At 39.8% G+C, this 19,293-nt stretch overlaps 1 protein-coding gene across 1 annotated transcript in view; it reads left to right on the forward strand.

Annotated features, from left to right (window-relative positions):
• The first annotated feature begins 701 nt into the window (after positions 1–701).
• The window catches only part of ETNK1 (ethanolamine kinase 1), a 29,797-nt gene continuing 11,205 nt past the window's right edge, over positions 702–19,293 (forward strand). Inside the window, exons 1-4 of the mRNA XM_052690515.1 lie at positions 702–982; positions 13,861–14,120; positions 14,922–15,062; positions 15,884–16,026. Of these exons, the coding sequence (XP_052546475.1) occupies positions 827–982; positions 13,861–14,120; positions 14,922–15,062; positions 15,884–16,026 (700 nt within the window). The 5' untranslated portion in view covers positions 702–826. The remainder of the gene's footprint in view (positions 983–13,860; positions 14,121–14,921; positions 15,063–15,883; positions 16,027–19,293) is intronic.

The raw sequence follows: 19,293 nt of genomic DNA on the forward strand, positions 1-19,293 counted from the left end.
TGTGTGAATATTATGGGTAAGTTACGGGTAATACAGAAGCATTTATTTATTAAAATAGAATCACTGGGATTTTATTTTATTGGTAACATGCTGTATTTAGGAATAGCCTGGGCTTTTATTTTGTCTGAAGTCCAGATCTCAAACTGCCTCCTAAAAGCTTGAGAGCGGCATTGTTTCCACGATAAAAGAAGGAAAAGACCACGGGCGTTGTGTACCGCTTGTGGGAAGGGCGATCCGCATGGAGACGTTTGAACAGGGCAGACGCATAGCGCGGTACTTTCTCAGCGCCCACGGGGATACAAACGACACCGCGAACAACCGGCTGAAACCGCAGTAAGTGGAACAAGGTGGTGAGCAGGTAAACACCCGCAGGGACAAACGAACGGGGTGTGTGTGTGGGGGGGGAAGCCTTACGAAGGCCAGCACAGAAATTACAGGCTACAAATTAACCGCGGTGGGTAATTCGGAGCCCGATTGCGATCAGCTGCTTGACCGGCTGCGGGATGTCCCGCGCCTCGGCCGCATTCCTTCACGCCTGGCTCGGCCGGGGCCGCCCTCCCACCAAGAGCCGCCCATCGGCTCTGCCCCGCGGGCCGGGGGGGAGCAGAGCGGGCGGTCGGCCGCAGGCAGGCAGGTAAGGAGCGGCGGAGGGGAGGGCGCCGGAGGCCCCGCCCGCTCGCTCTCCCAAGCTGCTCCGCGCCGCAGCCGGGGGAGGTGGAGCCGCTTTATCGAGAGCCCAAGTGGAAATTTCCCCCTCAGTTGCCGGCTCCACCGCGGAGGAGACATCAGAGCTAGCTGCGCGTCCTTGTCGTTCTCGCCCGCCGCCATGTCTAACTACATCCACGTCCCGCCCGGCTCCCCGGAGGTGCCTAAGCTGGACATCACCGTCAGCGAGCGGGAGGGGCCCGGCTGCCGCCAGGGCGCCCTGCAGCTGCTGCGCCGCCTGCGGCCCCATTGGAGACCCGAGGAGGTGACGCTGCAGGTACGGCAGGCTGGGGCCGCGCGGGAGGGCGGGCGGGCGGGCTGGGGATGTGGTGTTCTGAGGCTGGGGAGGGTAGGGAAAGAGAAGGAAAGGAAGGGGGGCGGGCGGCCATTGTGCGGGGGAGAGCCGCCGCGCCGCCGTCCCCTCCCCCTCCTCTCCGCAGGCAGCCCCCTGCGCCGAGCCCCATTCGCTCGGCTGCTCGGCGGCGGGGCGTGGCGGCCGGCAGCATCCCCTGCCCCCTTCCCCGGCTCTCGTTTTCCTCTTCCTCCTTTCGCTCCCCGCACTCTGCAACTTGATTGCCTCCGCCCCGCTTGCCCGCGCGAGCCCGGCGAAGGAAGGCAGGGGATGGTTTGCCCTCGCCGTGCCTTCAGAGCCGGCGGGTTGCGCCTCCCAGCACCCGCGGGGAAGGAGGGCGACGAGGGGCGGCAGCTGAGGTAACAGCGCCGCGGGCTGAGGCGCTCCTCGGGAGCCGTAGGCGGGCGCGCCCCGCGTGTTCGCGTGTAATAAATGTCAATAAAAGCCTTGGGTCACTGCGTTTTTCTTCCGTGTCAGCGGTATCTCGGTAGGTATCAGCCTCGCTAACGGCCTTGCTTGCCTCTCAGCCCCGAAGCCTCGCCTGGTGTTGAGCTAGGTGAGCAATCATTCATATTTATGATGAATCATCTGTGTGAGGATTGGTTGCTTTGTGCTTCTAGAATATACTTCACCTAGCCTTGCTTGCATCTTCACTACATGCGTACAGTCGTGAGAAGCAGCGGCTCATGTACTGCCTGTGCTCAGGTGGGCGCTTTGCGCTGTGCCCTTCAACTCTGTGACCCAGCAGTTACAGCGTGCAGCGCTTGAGGATTTTGGTAAAGTTTCTCATTTCCAGAGAATTATTTCTCTTCAAACCGCTGCAGTGAAACTGAGCACGTCATGGTAATAACACACAAATTGACTTGAGCACTCTGAAGTTCTGTGATGGTAGAAATTTGACTTGCACAGTTCACTTAATATGAAAATGAAGGTAACACTGCTTCCAAGTAATTTCCTTAAAGGCTACAGACATAAGTGAAACACAAACCCACTGGAGGTAGAACATCGTTCTTCAGGGAGGTATTTTTTATATCATGATGTACAATGAAAATAGCGTTACAGTGTGAAGAAGGGTGCTGAACAGAGCACTGCTCATGATTTTTTATTCTAGTTCAGTGGTGGGGACACTTCGCAACAAAATGTTCTTTCTTTCATGCACCCTGAGAAATGAAACTTTCAGGTTTGTGTGGGATGGCTCTAACCCTTTGGGAAAGCTCTAGTATGCATTATTATTATTATTATTATTTTTAAGGCTAAACCTACAAAAACATGCAAAACCCAACCCCACTTCTTTCCTACACCACCTAGTTTGAAAGAAGGAGTAAAGAGCAGTATAAGAGCCATTGGCGTAGAATACGGATGCATGACAGTGCCATAGTGAAGTGATGGGCTGCTATGCTTCAGTGTTTGTATGTATAAAAAAAAAAAAAAGTCTGATTCTTGCTTCTTTGTTGCTTTGAAACTGAAACTTTTTTACTAACTTTTCTTTCTTTTTCCTTTTCTTTCTGGTAGCTGAACAAGAGCGTCCTGCTCACAAAGCTCTACAGTAGCCTTCTAGTTTCACTCGTTAGTCCCCTTTTAAAGCTGTCTGTATGTAACAAGCAAGAATGTGGTTATGCATGTGTCGCATATAGTAATATGCTGAAATAAAGCGTAACTACTTTTGTTCCAAGTATGGTCTGCCCTGCATTCCCCTTGTTAGAGTGGCTGTGTAGTTAGGAGGGAGGTGAAACTGAGAATCATTTATTGCATGAAAAATATGCTTGACTAGTCTGAAACAGCAGCATCATAGCAAAGTAGACAAAAAACATTGGTAGATGTAGCTTCATCTGTGCTGTGCTGTTAACTGCCTTTGCTTTAAGTCATTCTAAGGGCAAAAAGGCAAGTAGGAAGTTGAAGAGTCCAGGGTTTGACTTAAATTAATTAACTTTTAGTGGTTTAAAAAAATAAATAAGAAATGTACCATTCTGTGTCAGACTGCTTAGCCAGCAACACAGTTGTGAGACAGCATAGTTAAAACATCTTTATGCTTAATCTTTTCTTTAAGATTTGTAAGTTAAAATATTCATGATTTAATGGTTTAATTTTTTGATATTGTAGCATGGCACACAAGTAAGTATGAGGCACAGAATGAAAATCTCAGTAGTGCTTAAACTAGTAGTATTGCTTTATTTTTAAAATTCTAGAATCTGTACTTGTTGCCAGCTGCTTATTGAATCACAGGTGGTTTATTGTAATGTAACTCCTCAGTGTCCAGTTACCTGTGAATGTTATCACCACAAAACAAGCTTAGGTACTCAGGTTCTTACATTTTGGTAAGGAAAAGCCAAGTTTTTCTGTCTGAACTCTGACCTTCATGTGTTTTGTCTGTGCAGTTGTCACTAGAGGTTGTGGGAGGAGCTGCCTAAAAAGTATTTTCTCTAAGTTCTTGAGATCTACTTTCTCTGCTTTATGATTGCAGAAAGCTTTGTCATTAAAACCAGTATGGGCCTTTTGCATTAGTAGCTATTGAATTTATAACGTGTGATTTTAGTAATAAAATCATAGGGTAGTTCAAGTTGGAAGGGATCTCTGGAGGCTTCAAGCTCATGCTGTATGCTCGCAGCTTGCTGAATCCAGAAATTAGTTATAATGAATTACAGGGAAGGATGTGTTTGGATTTCATAAAATAAAATGCCTTTCAAAACTCAGATGCTGTTCTGGATTAGTGAAAGTGAGCATGCCAATTTCTATATCCTTGCCAATTTGCTCTAAATTGTTGAGAGAGCTGTGATTACATTCAGCTCTACTGCCTTAAAGAGGTTGTGAAAATGCAATCGTAGTTTACGAATTTTTTTTCTCATCTCATGGAGATGAAATTCTGTTTTTGAAGAAGAATCAGTTTTCATTTATAATATGGGAAAACTGGTGACCACTGCCATAAGCACAGACTTGAGATTGTCTTATCCCATGACCTATTAAGGGTTTTTTAGGTCAAGTCATAAAGAAGGATCAGTAGGCTAATACGTGATTGTCTCTCTGTAGTGTAATGCTATGGAATGGGGAATGCAGTCTTTATTTCTTCCCATTTTGAAGTTATCGTTATAAAGGATGCCTGATCTTACTCTTGAAGAGCCTTAATGTTAATTTAAGCATTGGTTATTTGCATAGCATTATACGTGCCAAAAATTCAGCAGCCAGATTTGAGTGTCTGAAATAATTAAAATTGTGCGTAGCACATGGTGCTCATCCTTCCCCAAACCTAGGGGGAACAAGGGGAACCTTTTTTTTTTTTTTTTTTTTTTTTTTTTTTTTTTTTTTTAGTAAGGGAAATTCATATATTCAGTAAAACTTATCTTTTTTCTAATCCTGCAAGCATCTGACTTGGTTCTGTATTGTGCCCAAATAAGTTTCACGATTGGTTCTCCCTCATATACTGAAATGTTGCTTGCTTTTTAGTACTGCTTTTAGTACCAGAATGTATGTGCCTTTGCATTTATCAGTTTCCTATATGTCTGCTTTTTCCTTCCTGTCTTGTGCTCAGTAGCTTTTCTGTGGTCAGTATTTTCTGGTGGCTGCTTTCAGTTCTGTTTATGTGTGGGTCTTGCTATTTTCTTTATAATAAACAATGCGAATGACTTAAAATACTTAGGTTTACTTAAACTGTATATGGAGTTCAGAACCCTGAAATAATGAAAACAAAATGAGTATCATGGAAAATGATGTAAATTGTAACCTTATTTTTAAATCTCAGTGTTGTTACTTTTTTCAACATTATGATTTTTATTGCGTGGCTGTTCTAGGACATCTCGATCTTTCAACAGTTGTGAAAGTTCTTATATTTAGAGAAAGGGTGACTGAAGGAAAACAGGAAAAAAATAGTTTGAAGAAATATGCTACGCTGATGCATTATGGCAAAGCTAATCAAGGGGTGCGTCTTAAATTCAATGTCAAAGCAGCTGGAATATTGGAGCAGTACTAAATGTCATCTGCTGATTGGTTTCTTCATTCTCATGAAGTGTCTGAAGTTTGATAAACTCAATCAGTTGTAAATGAGCTTTTCCCTTATCAGTGGGTGTGGCAGCAATCATTTTCATGTGGTGAGGTCTTAGTTTATTTGCCACATCACTGAGCGTGACGTAACCCAGTTGTGTTTGCTCTAGATGTGATGTATGTACTGCTGATTCTGGTTCTAGTTAAAGGTAATCAATACTTGCTTAGTCACAGCCTATGATCTAGCTATGTAATGGCACATAATTTGTTCTGAATGTTAGAGATTATTTTGGAAAGGAAAAGGGCCACCTAAGATGTTCCTCCTTAGCCTCTGGGTTTTTTTTTTTCTACTGCTAGACAGCCATTTTCACATCAAAGCCTTCTGAGGGAGAAGCCACGAATTCATTCTTGAGTCAAAATAAAATCTTAGACACCTTTTATGTTCAGGTTTTTTGGTTGTTTTTTTTTTTTTCTTTTTTTTTTTTTTCCCCTATGGCTCTTAATCAAAATCATGAAGTCTCTAAAAAGATCTAAAGCAATTCACCTCTTCAGAAGTCTTAACTGGTTATCAGATGTTAACTGCCTTCTTGGGAGAGCGTTCTTCAGAAAGAAGTTAAAAAAATGCTTAATTTTTCTTTGAAATCTATTCCAACGTAGAAGATAACAGTTGTTCTTGTTTAATTCATTTAGATCAGGATTAGTTCTTGTATAAGGTGATGCCTCTGTAGTACATTGGTCATTCCAAAAGCAATGCCTCCTATTTATTTCCATGGAAACTGGAATAGCCATAAAGAGCACCATAACACTGTTTGGTAGAGCAAACTCAGGTACCAAACACTATTTTTCAACCTAGTCACTACCATTAGCTACGCCTTCTTGCTAGTGATGAACGAGAGCCTGCATGACATGCTTAAAAAAATCTGCTCCAATGGAGGTGACCTACTGTTTCAGTGCTGGCATCATTGCTAGGAAAATGTCCACGCAGTCTGTATTTCATTGGCCCAAGCAGATGCAAGTAAGTAGGTACTAAAACTGGACTATATGGTGGATGTGTTAGAACACAGTCGAGCCAAGCTTGGCAGTGTACTCCATGGTCTTCAGACTGGTATGGGACCTGGTATTATTGCTTTGCAGGAGAAAGGTTGTCCTCCCATCTGTCCTGAGTCTGGAAGTTTGAGCCTTCAGCGTTGTGATTTAGCAGTTAAGAGTTGATGTTTTTTCTGGTTTTAAAGAAATCCAGACAAATTACTCCTATTCCCAGAGACAGCGCACATCACTTTACCCACTGAGAGTTGCATCTTGAACTTTTTTCAGTAGGGAATTTCCATGTTGCCACTCCATGTGCTGCCCTTTTGACTCTGTCTCCTAGGATTGACACCATGTCTCATCACCAATAATGATGTGATTCAGGAAACTCTTATCATCAGCCTTCTATTGGTTTAATAGATTTTGACAAACTTGCTTAAAGTGTTCTTTCTGTTCCTGTGCGAGCATTCGTGGGACTCACTTGGCACAAACTTTGTGATATTCCAACGTTGTCACCATCATTTCTAATGTATTGAAGCTGATACTCAGCTCTGTGTACTGAGTTCCCTCCCTGGTTATAATCTGCACATTTGTGTGAATGAGTTGATTGAGACTCTCATGATTTCTTAGTGGGAAAGTGGTAGTTTGTCTTTCATATTGCAGATGCCTCTAGTTAAATACACCACCCACTGCCTCGCTGTGCTCACATCCACTGTTTGGTCTCAGAAACATTCAGCAAGCATTGATGGATGTCACTGCCACTTTTTCTGCATGGAGGAATTTAATGCCATGCCTTTGCTTCATTTGCACTTCTGTGTCAGACACCCCCTCTGCTGCCATCTATTGCACAGCAACAAAATGCAGTGGAGTATTGGCTGGAAGATTTGACCTCTACTGCCATACCACCACCATCTGCCTTCTGACTTCACAGGCCTGCATAATAAAGTAGGAGGCATTACTGTTGGAACAGCCTTTGTATTTTATAATAGGTTTCTGCTTGTAATTTTACATGACCTTCATACTGAGAATGTGTAGGATGTGAAATTAAAAACCTTCAAGAAAAATCCAAACAAAGAACCCATCACCACCAAAAAAAGAATTATTCAGGCTTTATTGTTTGGTAGCCAAAGAAGAGTGTTTGTGATACCCTGTAGTGTAAGAAGTAGTACTGTCACTTTCTCCATGCTTCTATTGTGGCTGAGTGCCATGAGAGTGGAAAACTGTTGATCTAGCCTAGAGTTGAACTGATAATGGAATGGCACTATTAATGTACTGGCTCCCTGTGAGCCTCAGTGTTTTTCACACCAAATCATGCTTGCTCCTGGTCAACTGAGTGTCCAAGTCAAGCAGACATGGTGTCATTCAGATGTCAAGTGCTATGATCAAGGGTATTGCTCCAGTTCCTGGAGAGCTGCAGATGCTGTTGTTTTCCTTGAATATGTGGGATTTAAAACCTATATTTTCCTAGAGTTCTTGGCTGATGTGATCTTGTGGATGTACGTGTATAGACTGTGCAATACAGATTTAGTGCTTTAATTTAAAGAAGCACATGGTATAGCGTTCTGAAGATCTTCTAGTTCATTTTGGGATTCAGAAGCAGAACATTGTAGAATTATAGAATCACAAGGTTCAAAAGGACCTATAAGATCACCTAGTCCAACCGTCCTCCCATCACCATTGCTACCACAAGCACTAAACCATATCTCCTCACCCAGGCACCTCTTCACCTCTGCTAGGGATTGCGACTCCACCACTCCCCTGGGCAGCCATTCCAGTGCCTCACCACTCTTTGAGAGAAAAAGTTTTTTTTGCTTAAAATCCCTGCTTGTTTAAGCTGAAACTTGACATCACTTCTGTTTATACAGCTCCACAGTGTTTATTTCAGTATTTCTCCTCTTATGGAGCAGTTCCGTGGGATCATAATTTAATTCTTCATTTTTTTTTCCTATGACCTCCTGAAAGAGTAGGATAAGATAGAACTTGTCTTGAACCGCTTCTAAACGTGAGATGGGAATGTATCCAGCATCAGTAATCTAATAACCTGATCATTTCTTAAACTAAAAGTGCTTTTGAAGTCTCAGAGACGTTTCTCTGATTTTCCTGGACCCGTTTAGTTTGTCATGTTTCTGTTTGCTGGTTTCTGTGAGTGCATTTGGATATGTTTTCTGTATTTTTCTTACGTTTGCTCTGTGTTTCAGTGAGTCGTTTGTATTTTTTCCCAAGAGCTAGAGAACCTTACCTAAAGCTCAGTCTCTTCCTGCCATTCTTGCCCGTGGTGGTGCAACATAAATATCATTTCCAAGAATGTTGTCCGAACTCAGTTTTGGCGTAGAGTCACATCAACTGGAGGTTCAACCATTGTGTGATAAGTATGTATAGTGACATTTAAATTTGTGCAGGCTACTGGAGGGCCAGAATCTTGGTTTTGGATCGTTCTGGTCACTCGGTTGTTTTCTCTGCTGCTATTGTATTGCATAACCTACGTTTGGTTAGGTTGTGGTTGGACTTGATGGTCTTCAAGGTCTTTTCCAACCTGAGCAATTCTATGATTCTGTATTGGTTCTCCGTATTTCTTGATCTATTTCAGGAATTTCTTACCTGGTGTATGTAACATTTTGTGGTTTTTTTTTTGTTTTTTTTTTTTCCTTTTTCTTCCAACTGAGAGTTTACTGGTAATTTTTTATCTTTGTAGTCAGAGTCCATTCTCTGTTCGTGCTTTTGTCAAAGAGCTGCTGTTTTGCTCTGCTGCATTTCAGGGTAGAGATTCTAAGCGGATTTTTTAAAATGCATCATTAATGATGTTCTGAACAAAAGAATAAAGTATTACTTTATTTTACTGCAAGACAACATATTTTTATACTACATCATGAAAAAAATCATCTGCTCTGAATGCTGTCCCTGGAAAAGTAAGCAAACTACCTTTTTAAGAAGCGAGAAATAAAGTGCTCCTGAGTGTAAATAATTACTTGGAGCAGCATGTTACAAATACATGCTAATAAGAAGTAGTGTTCCTAAATTATCAGTTGAGGGAAGCCAATTTCCTTCTTGTAGTGATTTTCTTTTATTAACACTAATCAGGCTTATTTTGGAGTTGATAACAGACCTGTGCAGTGTGACGAAAGCTGTACAGCTGCCAGAGGTTTGTTTGACCAGTACAGGGAAGCTTCAGATTCTTATTTTGTTTTACATGCTATTGCTGTTTCTCATGACTTAAAACCTAGTTATCTACATAGTATGTTCTGCATAGAGGGAAAGGCAAGTTTGATTGCAAGGTTTTTTTTTTTTTTTTTTTTTTTTTTTTTTAATGCTAAGCTGCTCTTAAAGTAATGCTTCCCATTTTATTATGTCATGTTTTATTATATCATGTCCTTGATGCCAGGGGTGGGTGGTGATCGTATGGCATTAGAGGCTGAACTTTCTCACCAGTATTTCGTGACGTGTTGTTCCTGTGTGACAGATGGCAGCAGAGGGGCAGTCTGACAAAGCAGTGTCTGACACAGAAGTACATATGAAGTGATGTAGAATCGAGTTCTTCCATGTGAGGAGAACATTGCACCAAGTGACATTCATCAACTCCTGCTGAATGTTGATGGAGACTGAACAGGAGACTGAACAGGGACTGTGAGCATGGTGACGCAGTGGGTGGTGTGTTTAAGCAGTGGTGACAGCTAGAGTGGATCACTTCTGCTGACGCAGGTTTTGCCAACTGCAGTGTGCATGCTTTTGTTCATCACTGGTGAAAATGTGTATCCAGTGGTGGTGGCCATGTTGAAAACAGTGTTTTGTAGCTGAGAATTTGTTCTGTCAGGTGGTGGTATTGCGCTCTTTGTGCTATTGCTTATAGACAAATCAGGGTCTCAAAACTGTGTTCTTGGTGGTTTAAAAACCTTTTCCTTGGCAGTTATGAAGTGCTTAGTCATAGAGCACTGACTGCTCCATGCACCTACACCATTTGTCTTGCGTGCTTGACTTTGGACGTGAGTGAAGTTTCTTATTTATGAGTTTGACTTTATCTTACAAATAGGATCAACTTTCCAACTACTTTCTTGTAGCAGGGTTACATTTTTTGCTCCTCTATCAGGAGTCTGCCCATTCTTAAAATGGGTTGCCAGGGATGGTGTTCACTTGCTACTCAAGCAAGCTGGTTACTGAACAGTGGGTTTTCAGAATTTGTGAATATGATCTTTCTTTTATCACACAGGAGTGTCAAAATAATAGTGTAACTTAATCCATTTCTTTTGCTGGTGAGAATAACAAGTTGGTGCCAGAATCACCTTCTGCTCCTGAGCTCCATCTGTGGCAGTCCGAAGTATCAACCCTGCGCTTAGCTTTCTGCATCAACATCTGTGGCTTATTTCTGCCTCCCTGTGTTCAAATTCTGCCTGACCTTTGATTTTTGTCTGATGCTAGCTGAGATGTTGATGTACCTGTGCAAGACTAAGACCGGAACTGAGTCCGAGTGTGAATATATACTGGGGGAAAAAGAGTGGGCAAAGAGAGATGCTATTTCACAGGATCAGGTAGAAGTTGGTCAGGGTATGTGATGTATTAAACACCCTAGCACCAGCTGCAGTTCTGGATTGCGCTTCCACAGAGTGACTTCTTTACAGGGGCAGGGGTTATGACTTGCTTTCTCAGGGACGTCCAGCAGGGGTGTGATTGTTAAGAGATTGTGCAGCCTGTTTCAAGGTACTTTGTGGGACAAATCAGGACCTGCCTATGTGTCAGGTGCTTGTGTTTAGAAAACATTAATCCTTCTGAGGTAAAGGTCTTCACCCTGGTTTAGTAAACTTATTGTATGTTTGGATATCATTAAGTAAGTTATTTTTTCTGAGAACCAGACACATACTTGCCTTATGCTTCCAACATCACTGTGTTTCAGAAGCAAGTAGCTCTAGGTTCTGGTGGTTTGAGTTGATTGTATTCTAAAATATGTTGGAATCAGTACTTTGCTGATCACAAAAAGTCCCTTTTGACCTAAACAGTTCTGTAATGATTGGAGGGAAGAGGTTGTGCATTATAATGGAGTTGTTCATGGCTTGAAACACAAAAATAATCTGCTTGGACAAACCAGGTAATCTTGTTTAGTAGTTCAAGTGCATCTTTCTTATGTTAGAGCATTTGTGTCATCTGCATGAGAGTCAAGCAAAAGAACAGAGTGATGTTAGAGTATAAACGTATTCATTTTGCTGTTAAAATCAGTAGACATGGTGCTGAACTCTTTTTTTTAGTTCCCTAATAGTGCATTATTTTGTTGTTTCAAAAGATTGCTAAAGACTATCATTCATCTCTTGTAATGGATAATTAAAATAATAGATGATAATAAATATCCATAAATTGTAAAGTCCTCATTTTAGAGTGAATTACGTAAGTAGTCTAACAGCTTTATGATTGGCCTCTGTACATGCAGATTAAAAGCATGATTTGCTGAACCTATTTGTAAACGTTTCAGTGTTGGTAGCTGTTTAAGCAAATAGAATGCCTTCATATCTTCTGCCATTCTGTATTTCTATTTAGGGATGCTGTGCTGTTTTTTTTTTTCTTTTGTTTTTTTTTTCTGTCACTATGATGAGAAATTGATTCCCCACTCCATTTTTACTTTGTCTGAGCTTCTTTGCTTCACCACATAAAGATTCTGAGGAAAGCAAGGCATGATAGTTTAAATATAACATCTTTTTTTGTGAAGTCTTGTCTCTCCCTCTGAATAGTAGATTTGATTACAGGATCTTTTACTTAGGATTTAAATGAAAAAAATATATATATAATATAAAAATCAAACAACTGTTCCTGATGCTTGATTTCTCCAAATCCATGAGACTTGTTCAAACGAGTGGTAGTTTATTTCCAATATTGCTATGCTTTTCAAAATTAGGGCCACATTTTGCATGGGGTGCTGTCACCAAAAGCCAAAACCATCCGACTTCCTGCTGGAGGGAGAGGAAACACGGCAGTGGTGACGGGAGAGAAGCTTGAATGCATACCTTTAAATAAGGAATTCAGACTGTTTCTGTGGAATGCTTATTATTCTAATTCTGATAAACAGCTTTCAATATTTATTTGCTTTTCTGGCTTTCATTACAATTATGAATTTCTGAGATTCCTCGGAGTCTACAGGTTGCTTTACAGATAAAGCAAAAGCTGCTTGCAGCTAAGTACCTCCATAGTTTGAAAATGTACAGGTAGTTGAACCGTGAATCTGCTTGTATCTTGTGTGTGCCTGATTTTACTGAATGAGAATTAATGATGAATGTGCCTCCTAAAAAAAGGAAGTTAAGATTGTAAGGTGCCTACGGAAGTGGAAATAGTGTGTACCTATATACATATGTTAACCTAATTGAAGCTACTTTCTGGTCATTTATTCCAGTGGAAGATACTGAAAGGTTCTTTTGCACTTTGCTTACTTCTCGTGTTTAAAACAACAGGGCTGTTGAGTAGTCATGAACGCTGATGCTTTTGCCTGTGCTGTTGGCTGTTTGAAAGTGTGCTTGTCACCTGAAAATGTTAATGTCTTCCCCTTAGTCACTTACTTAGAAGTTAGAGTTAAGACAGATAATGCTCATCCAGCAAAAGCCCAGTCTGTGTTGACAAGGCACAAAGTTTCAAAGCACTGAACACCTATTTTCTAAACTGGTAAAATTCCTCAGGTTGTAAAAGATGAGAGAACTGCTATTTCTTCTGTGTTGCTTTCAAATGTTTGGCTACATGCAAGTGTGCACACAAAGCTTCTTAGTAACTCTGGTTTTAGCCAACTTACCTGGTACCATTGGTGGAACTGCAGCTTCTTTTAGTGACTAGTCTCATCATCAAAAGTTGAAAGAGGGGCAGTAGTTAGTGACAGTTTTTCTTTCTTTCTTCCTTGTTTTCGGTAGCTGGGAACTTAATGCAATCATACCTCCACTGTTACTTGAAGGGCAAGGAATAGGTTGTCATTAGATGTAAATATGTAATGCTTTTACTTATTTTTGTGGAGGGTCACTTGCCTCACCTCCTGTCTATTCAGGCATCTGTCACTAGGCTGGTCTCTGAATCAAGAGTAAATTGCAGGGCTTTAAAAAACTGCTTTTGTGTGTGTCTTTATCATTCAAGACTTAAAGTGCTTGTTTGTCTCCTGAATGGCATGAACCAGTTATGAAGTAGAATGATGGAAAGAGTGAGTCTTGTCAGAAGCTCTTAAACTTGGAGTGGTACCTGAGGCTCAAAATGGAGGTCTTGAATTCAAAGTGATTTTTTGCATTTGTAGAGGAGCCGAAAGTGACTTTAGGACTTGTTCTCAAGTGGTAATACCTCACGGCTAGTGGGAACATAACGCTGAGCTTGGACTGTGTCTTACCTCAATTCTACTTTGTTAAAAGGAATACTTGAGAACTCCAGGAATATCTTTTTACTGTTTGTGCGCTTAACAGCAAATACGGAATTCTGAAATGCATCAAAATTGTTTGTGCTGCCTGTGTTCACGATACAACAATTTTGGGATTGCTACCTTGTTCAGGCTTTGATTTCAGCCAATTGAAACCATCAGTTTCAGAGTGGTTATGTGAGAACTTGTTTTACAGCATTAAATATTCATCTACTGCCTTTTACATGTAGTGTTTCTGCAGTCGCTGTAGCATGTTCTTACATTGGCCTATTTTCTTTTGGTGTGTTACGTGGAAAAACTTCGTATTTTTCTTCATGATTTTCCTGTGTTTTAAAGATTGATTTTCTTTAAATCTCAGGCTTGTAAGCCAAAGAGTAACCTTGCATTCTTTTCTTGAACCATGGAAATAAAGATGCAAAACTAAGCAATGTGTTGTTTTACTTTTCAGCTGTTTACTGATGGAATCACCAATAAATTAATTGGCTGCTACGTGGGTGACATAACAGATGATGTAGTTCTAGTTAGGATCTATGGAAACAAGACTGAGCTCTTAGTTGACCGTGATGAAGAAGTGAAGAGTTTCCGTGTGTTGCAGGCCCATGGCTGTGCACCTCAGCTGTACTGTACTTTCAACAATGGCTTGTGCTACGAGTTCATGCAGGGAGAAGCCCTGGATCCTGAGCATGTATGCAATCCTGATATTTTCAGGTAAGCTTTTTACTTAATTATTTTATTATACAAGTTCTGTGAAGTATATATGACGTATTGTCAAATCCAAGGGATCTCAGGCTTAATTTATGAGCAGACAGAAAGTGAATGTTATTATAAGCCTGTGTGAAGCTGACTTTGAAACTTTCGTTGGTTCACTGCTTTTGCAAAGTTAATCGTGATACTTCACATACGAAAAGATGATCCTTGCTGCTCTCACAGAAGACTTCATACACATTAAAGTTTCACTTGTTGTGTGTGTTCAGTACTTGAATGTTGATGTTTGAGAAATAATTTAACGTGGTGCAGTTAGAGAGGCTGGGTTTCATTAAAGTGAATCCTAGCTCTATTTCTAGTGTATTTCATTTGTGAATAGGTTCAAAATGTTTCGCTGAGACGTTTTTTATGTTAGCAGCAAATAGGAAATGCTGATGTTTTAAGGTTTTTCTTAGCTTTTCATGTGTGCGCTGAAATGTATTTGATACCTAAAAGCTTCAAATAATTTAAATCAAGTCTTCAGAAGATGTGCAGGTCAAAGAGTAGACGTGTCAAATATACATGGTGTAGCTGAATTCCAGTTTCTGTCCTGTTAGTGCTTCACACATGGTACTGCTTAAAGATGTTATGAGGCTTTAAAAATGCTACCCTGTGGGCTGCGCTGCTCTTGTTTATGCTCTTGTTGATTTCTTTGTCGGATCTCTTTATCACATTTCTATTAAATGTTTTTGTTGTCCTCTCCTCTTGCTGGAGATGATAAGGGCTATTGCAAAAGTAACATTAATTTAAACTTTTTTTTTGAAGACTCATTGCCAGACAGCTTGCTAAAATCCATACTATCCATGCTCACAATGGATGGATCCCTAAATCTAACCTGTGGCTGAAGATGGGGAAATACTTCTCTCTTATACCCACAGAGTTTGCAGATGAGGAAGTGAATAAAAGGTAAGTGTTTGATCACTGTGTGCTTTCCTGATGTTTCATTTTTTCAGGGCGATGGATGGAAGATTATATATATAATTTTTTTCTAAAAAAATTCAAAAATTGGTTTGAAATCCAAAGTTAATAAAAGGCTGTTTAGAGTGACAGGGAGGCACAGTCAGACTTCAAAGCTAAAACTATAATTTGAAGGTGTATGTACAGAATCATCAAATTTCCTTAATGAGTAGATTCCAGCCTAAATGCTCTTTATAGATAAGTGGTCTTTCTAGAATTTCTTGGATATCATTGATATGAAGTGCTTTTCTCTCTGCGTTGTAAATGCTCTGGCAGTTGTGGGGTTTTTTTAAAACAAAATTCTCTACACAGGAGTAATTGAGAAATCTTAAAAATGTCAACCTAAGTATATTTACAGTTACTAAAGAGGAAAAAAAAAAAAGGAATCTTATTTAATCTGGTTAGATAAATATGGTATGTGCAGTTGTGTGTTGTAACGTGGGCAACAAGTGAATGAAACTCATGCTGTAAACTTTTTATCTGTGCTCCTTTAAGAATGTGCAGGATTGAGTTTAAATTCTATTCCTGAGTAGACTACTGTCATGTTTACAATAGATAATCTAAAGAATTTCTTGGGGAGGACAAAATAGAATATTGTCATAATTTGTCTGCAGTAGTGCTAGGGGAAATAGTGCCCCAGTCTGAGAGAACGTCTGTTGGATTATTTGAAATAAGAGTGTAGAGGAAAATAATTAAGTTATTTCATTACAGATGCTTGGTATGGAACACACTACTAAAAATTAACTCTCAAACTTCTTACACCTGAAAAGGTTTTTAAGTGAAATTCCAAGTCCTCAAGTTCTTCAGGAAGAGATGGCCTGGATGAAGGAAAGACTGTCAAATTTAGGATCACCAGTGGTACTCTGTCACAATGACCTGTTGTGTAAGAATATTATTTACAACAAGAAACGAGGTAGGTAGTGAGCTAAGCAGTAAGTAGTGGCTTAGTTTGTTTATTCTGTAGTTCCATTTGCTACATCAGTGGTGTCCCTTTTAATGTCCTTAATGTTGGTGAACTCAGTTTGAGCTTTTAAGACTCCATGTAATGGAGACTACTTTGTTGAATTAGTTGGTTCTCATACATGTTACTGTACAGAGAAAAATGTTGCCATTTGGTTTTATTTAATTAATTAGTTTTTCTGTAGCCTGCCTGCATGACTAGGTTTCAAAGTCTGTCATTGTTTATGATAATTCTATTCCAGTCATATGAAGGAGAAAAATTATACAAGTACAAAAAATAATCTGAAGACATCTCCTGTAATCTGCGTGGTGTTCTGGTTTGTGATTGTGTTGCTGCAAGGAAAGATCTTCATGACAAAGTATTTTGGTGATACTTAGCACTGCATTCAGTCATAACATCTATGTTCTGCATGAGGTACTTAGGCATCTTAGATTGCTTTAAATACATACTTCATTCAAACAGCTGAAGGTGTTTAGGTAAAGAGTAAATATATTTTTGATTATAAACTAACTCAAAATATTTTTAATAAAGAATGCCTCAAATAGAATCTATAAAGCTTCTGTATAAACTCAGTTTATTTTATTGGTTTGAGGTTCAGTTACTAAATTAATCAATTAAATACTATATTAAAATAAACAGAGAAGGCAAACTTCAAGATGCTAAAATGATGTGGTAAAATTGGTTGCATTTGCACAGCTTTCCTCCCATTTAATATCTCTGAGACCAGCTGAATGCAGTAAATTCATCAGGTTAGATATTCAAGATCCTTCTGAAATAAGGATCACTTGATCTTTTTAATAACTTCATTCTTTGCAACAGTTCAGTAACTGTTGATATTTCAGTCAAAACTGTGAAGTAAGTGACCAGGAATCAAAAAATCAGCATGGTGATTTTACGCTGGAATTGTGATATAGTACCAAAACCAATATGTTGTTCTTGTGTAGATTTTTTGAGTGCTGAAACTACTTGGGGTTTTAACATTCCTCAATCACCCATTGAGGTAAAAAGTAGTTTTTAGTCACTTTTCATGGCAGAACCATGATTCAATGTGAAATAAATCAGGAATCCCTCTAAAAGGCTCGCTCTCATGGTCAATAGACTTAAAGTTCCTACTTTAAAACAACTGCTATATGCTTTTCTTTTAGTAAACAGAATGGAGGAAAAAACAATGCCAGCAGTGCTTCACTTATGAGCAATCCTACCAGTGTGTGAGTGTTTAGTGTCGGGGACAAGGTGGGGAGGAGTGGGAGGTGTACGTTCTAGCGCTTTGGCTACAAGCTGGCTGGGGAAAGAAGACTTGGAAATCTGAAATAGGTAGATTGTTACACTTGTTTGAATGTTGCACCTTGTAAGACTTCTGCAATCTAGGTACAGCAGATACCTTTTTATAGTAACCAAACCTCAATGCCAGCTGTAGTATGTTTATGTCTGTCCTTTGAAAGCTCTTCCTTACTACATTCTTATTGTAGAGCAAAAGCTTAGTGAAGCTATTTGCCCATTAGTACAATCCTATGGAATGTTGTTTTTAGAAGTGGAGGGAGTCTCAACTATAATTCTACATATGTTTTGCTGGGGTTCTGTTAAGCACTGCAAAACCTTGTGTTGGTGTATACAGAACTTCATGAGCACAAAATAGAATCTTCAAAGATGAGCTTCATTAGAAATGGCACCTGGCTGTATGAAGGTAACTAACAGCTGTGATGATGCTGAGACTTTACTAGATTTGCTTTATCATCTAGAGAGACTTGTGTCAGCAATATCTTGGCTTACCCTAAATTGGAACTGAGGAGAAAGACTCAGTGTTCTAGATTAATTACTTAGTTTTTTTCCTTCTCTGTTCATTAAAGATTGAGCAGTGCTGGTAATGTTTATCTAGCTTTTCAGAAGCTGGCACAAAATAACTTACTGGTTTTAACAACACTGTATTTGTTGTGTTTGTAAATGCTTAAGTCATCTACTCAACATGTTTTTGTTTTTAAGCTGCAGGCTGACAACAGATGTTAAACTCCTGTCCAGTGCAGTTAGAATGATAGTAACTTATCCCAGTGCCTTGCTTTTAGACTTGGACTCTGGATTAAATTAATGTTAAATTTTCAGACTTGGAAGAAAAATTATAATTGTCGTGCTGCTTCTGAGAAGAATTAATCTCATGTCCTTACATTTTATTTATGAGACTGGAATAGCATGTTGAATGCTATTTTCATTTGCTGGATTGTAAGTTATCTGATTTGAATTTGCTCATGCTGTGACTGAGAGAATTTGGCCTCTTCTTGCTGCTTTGTTAATGGCCATTCTCAGTTGCTCAGGATATGAAATTAGTAAGTGTTATTTTACATAACTCATAATAATTATCAGTGTGAATTACTCATTGAAGGATACAACTCAGAACTTCTTGTTGCTCTTAATTGCAATTTGTACATCTAGATAATCAAAATATGCTTAATAGCACATTTATAGAGCTCCTGTTCTGATGGTGTTCAATATTTTTTTTTTAACATACGCTGGGAATATCCAAAATGTGTTCCAAAAGTACTCAAATCTTGCTGTTCAGAAAGACCAAATACCTGTGTTCTTTTGTCGATATCTGTGTTCTTTTTGAATGTTTTAAATTCTTCTGCCAGGAAGTTAAGTGTGTAGGTAGATGGCTAGTTTTGTTCTGTTTATTCCCTCTGCCTACCCAATGTTTTCTATGATCTTTGGTAGGAGTCTGTGGGTGCTCAGTGCTTCTGAAGACTGAGGTATGTTTAAGGCTTCTAGTTTTGATCTAAAAACCTATTTTAATTTTGCAAAGATATATTGGGTATTTATAATTAAAATTATTCTGTGGGTGTGTGACCCTATTTTGTATTTTCAGAAAAGGTAGTAGCCTGGATCACTGTCTTCTCTGAAGCTGCTGTGTAGGATGTTAGGGGCTCACCTGATGAGCAGGATAGGAGAGAACTTTCAATATATCATCCTGCTGTAGTAACTACAGCTAGTACTTGCTTGTTAAAGTGTTTACCTCATTAAACCATTGAAAATGAAGGGCAGCTATAGAGAGGTGTCATCACTCTCCTGCCTTTCTGTTCCCTGAGGAGATCAAACAGATGTCCTCTTGATTACCTTTTCTTCTATTTGAAAAGTGAATTCCAGGTGTATAAAACACAACATGGGTTCCATTTTGTATCTTTATACAATGTTAGTAGGTGAGACTGTGTTGCCTACTGTAGTAGGCACCCT

The sequence above is a fragment of the Tympanuchus pallidicinctus genome, unplaced genomic scaffold (assembly GCF_026119805.1).
Source record: "Tympanuchus pallidicinctus isolate F22 unplaced genomic scaffold, pur_lepc_1.0 scaffold27, whole genome shotgun sequence".
Taxonomy (NCBI): domain Eukaryota; kingdom Metazoa; phylum Chordata; class Aves; order Galliformes; family Phasianidae; genus Tympanuchus; species Tympanuchus pallidicinctus.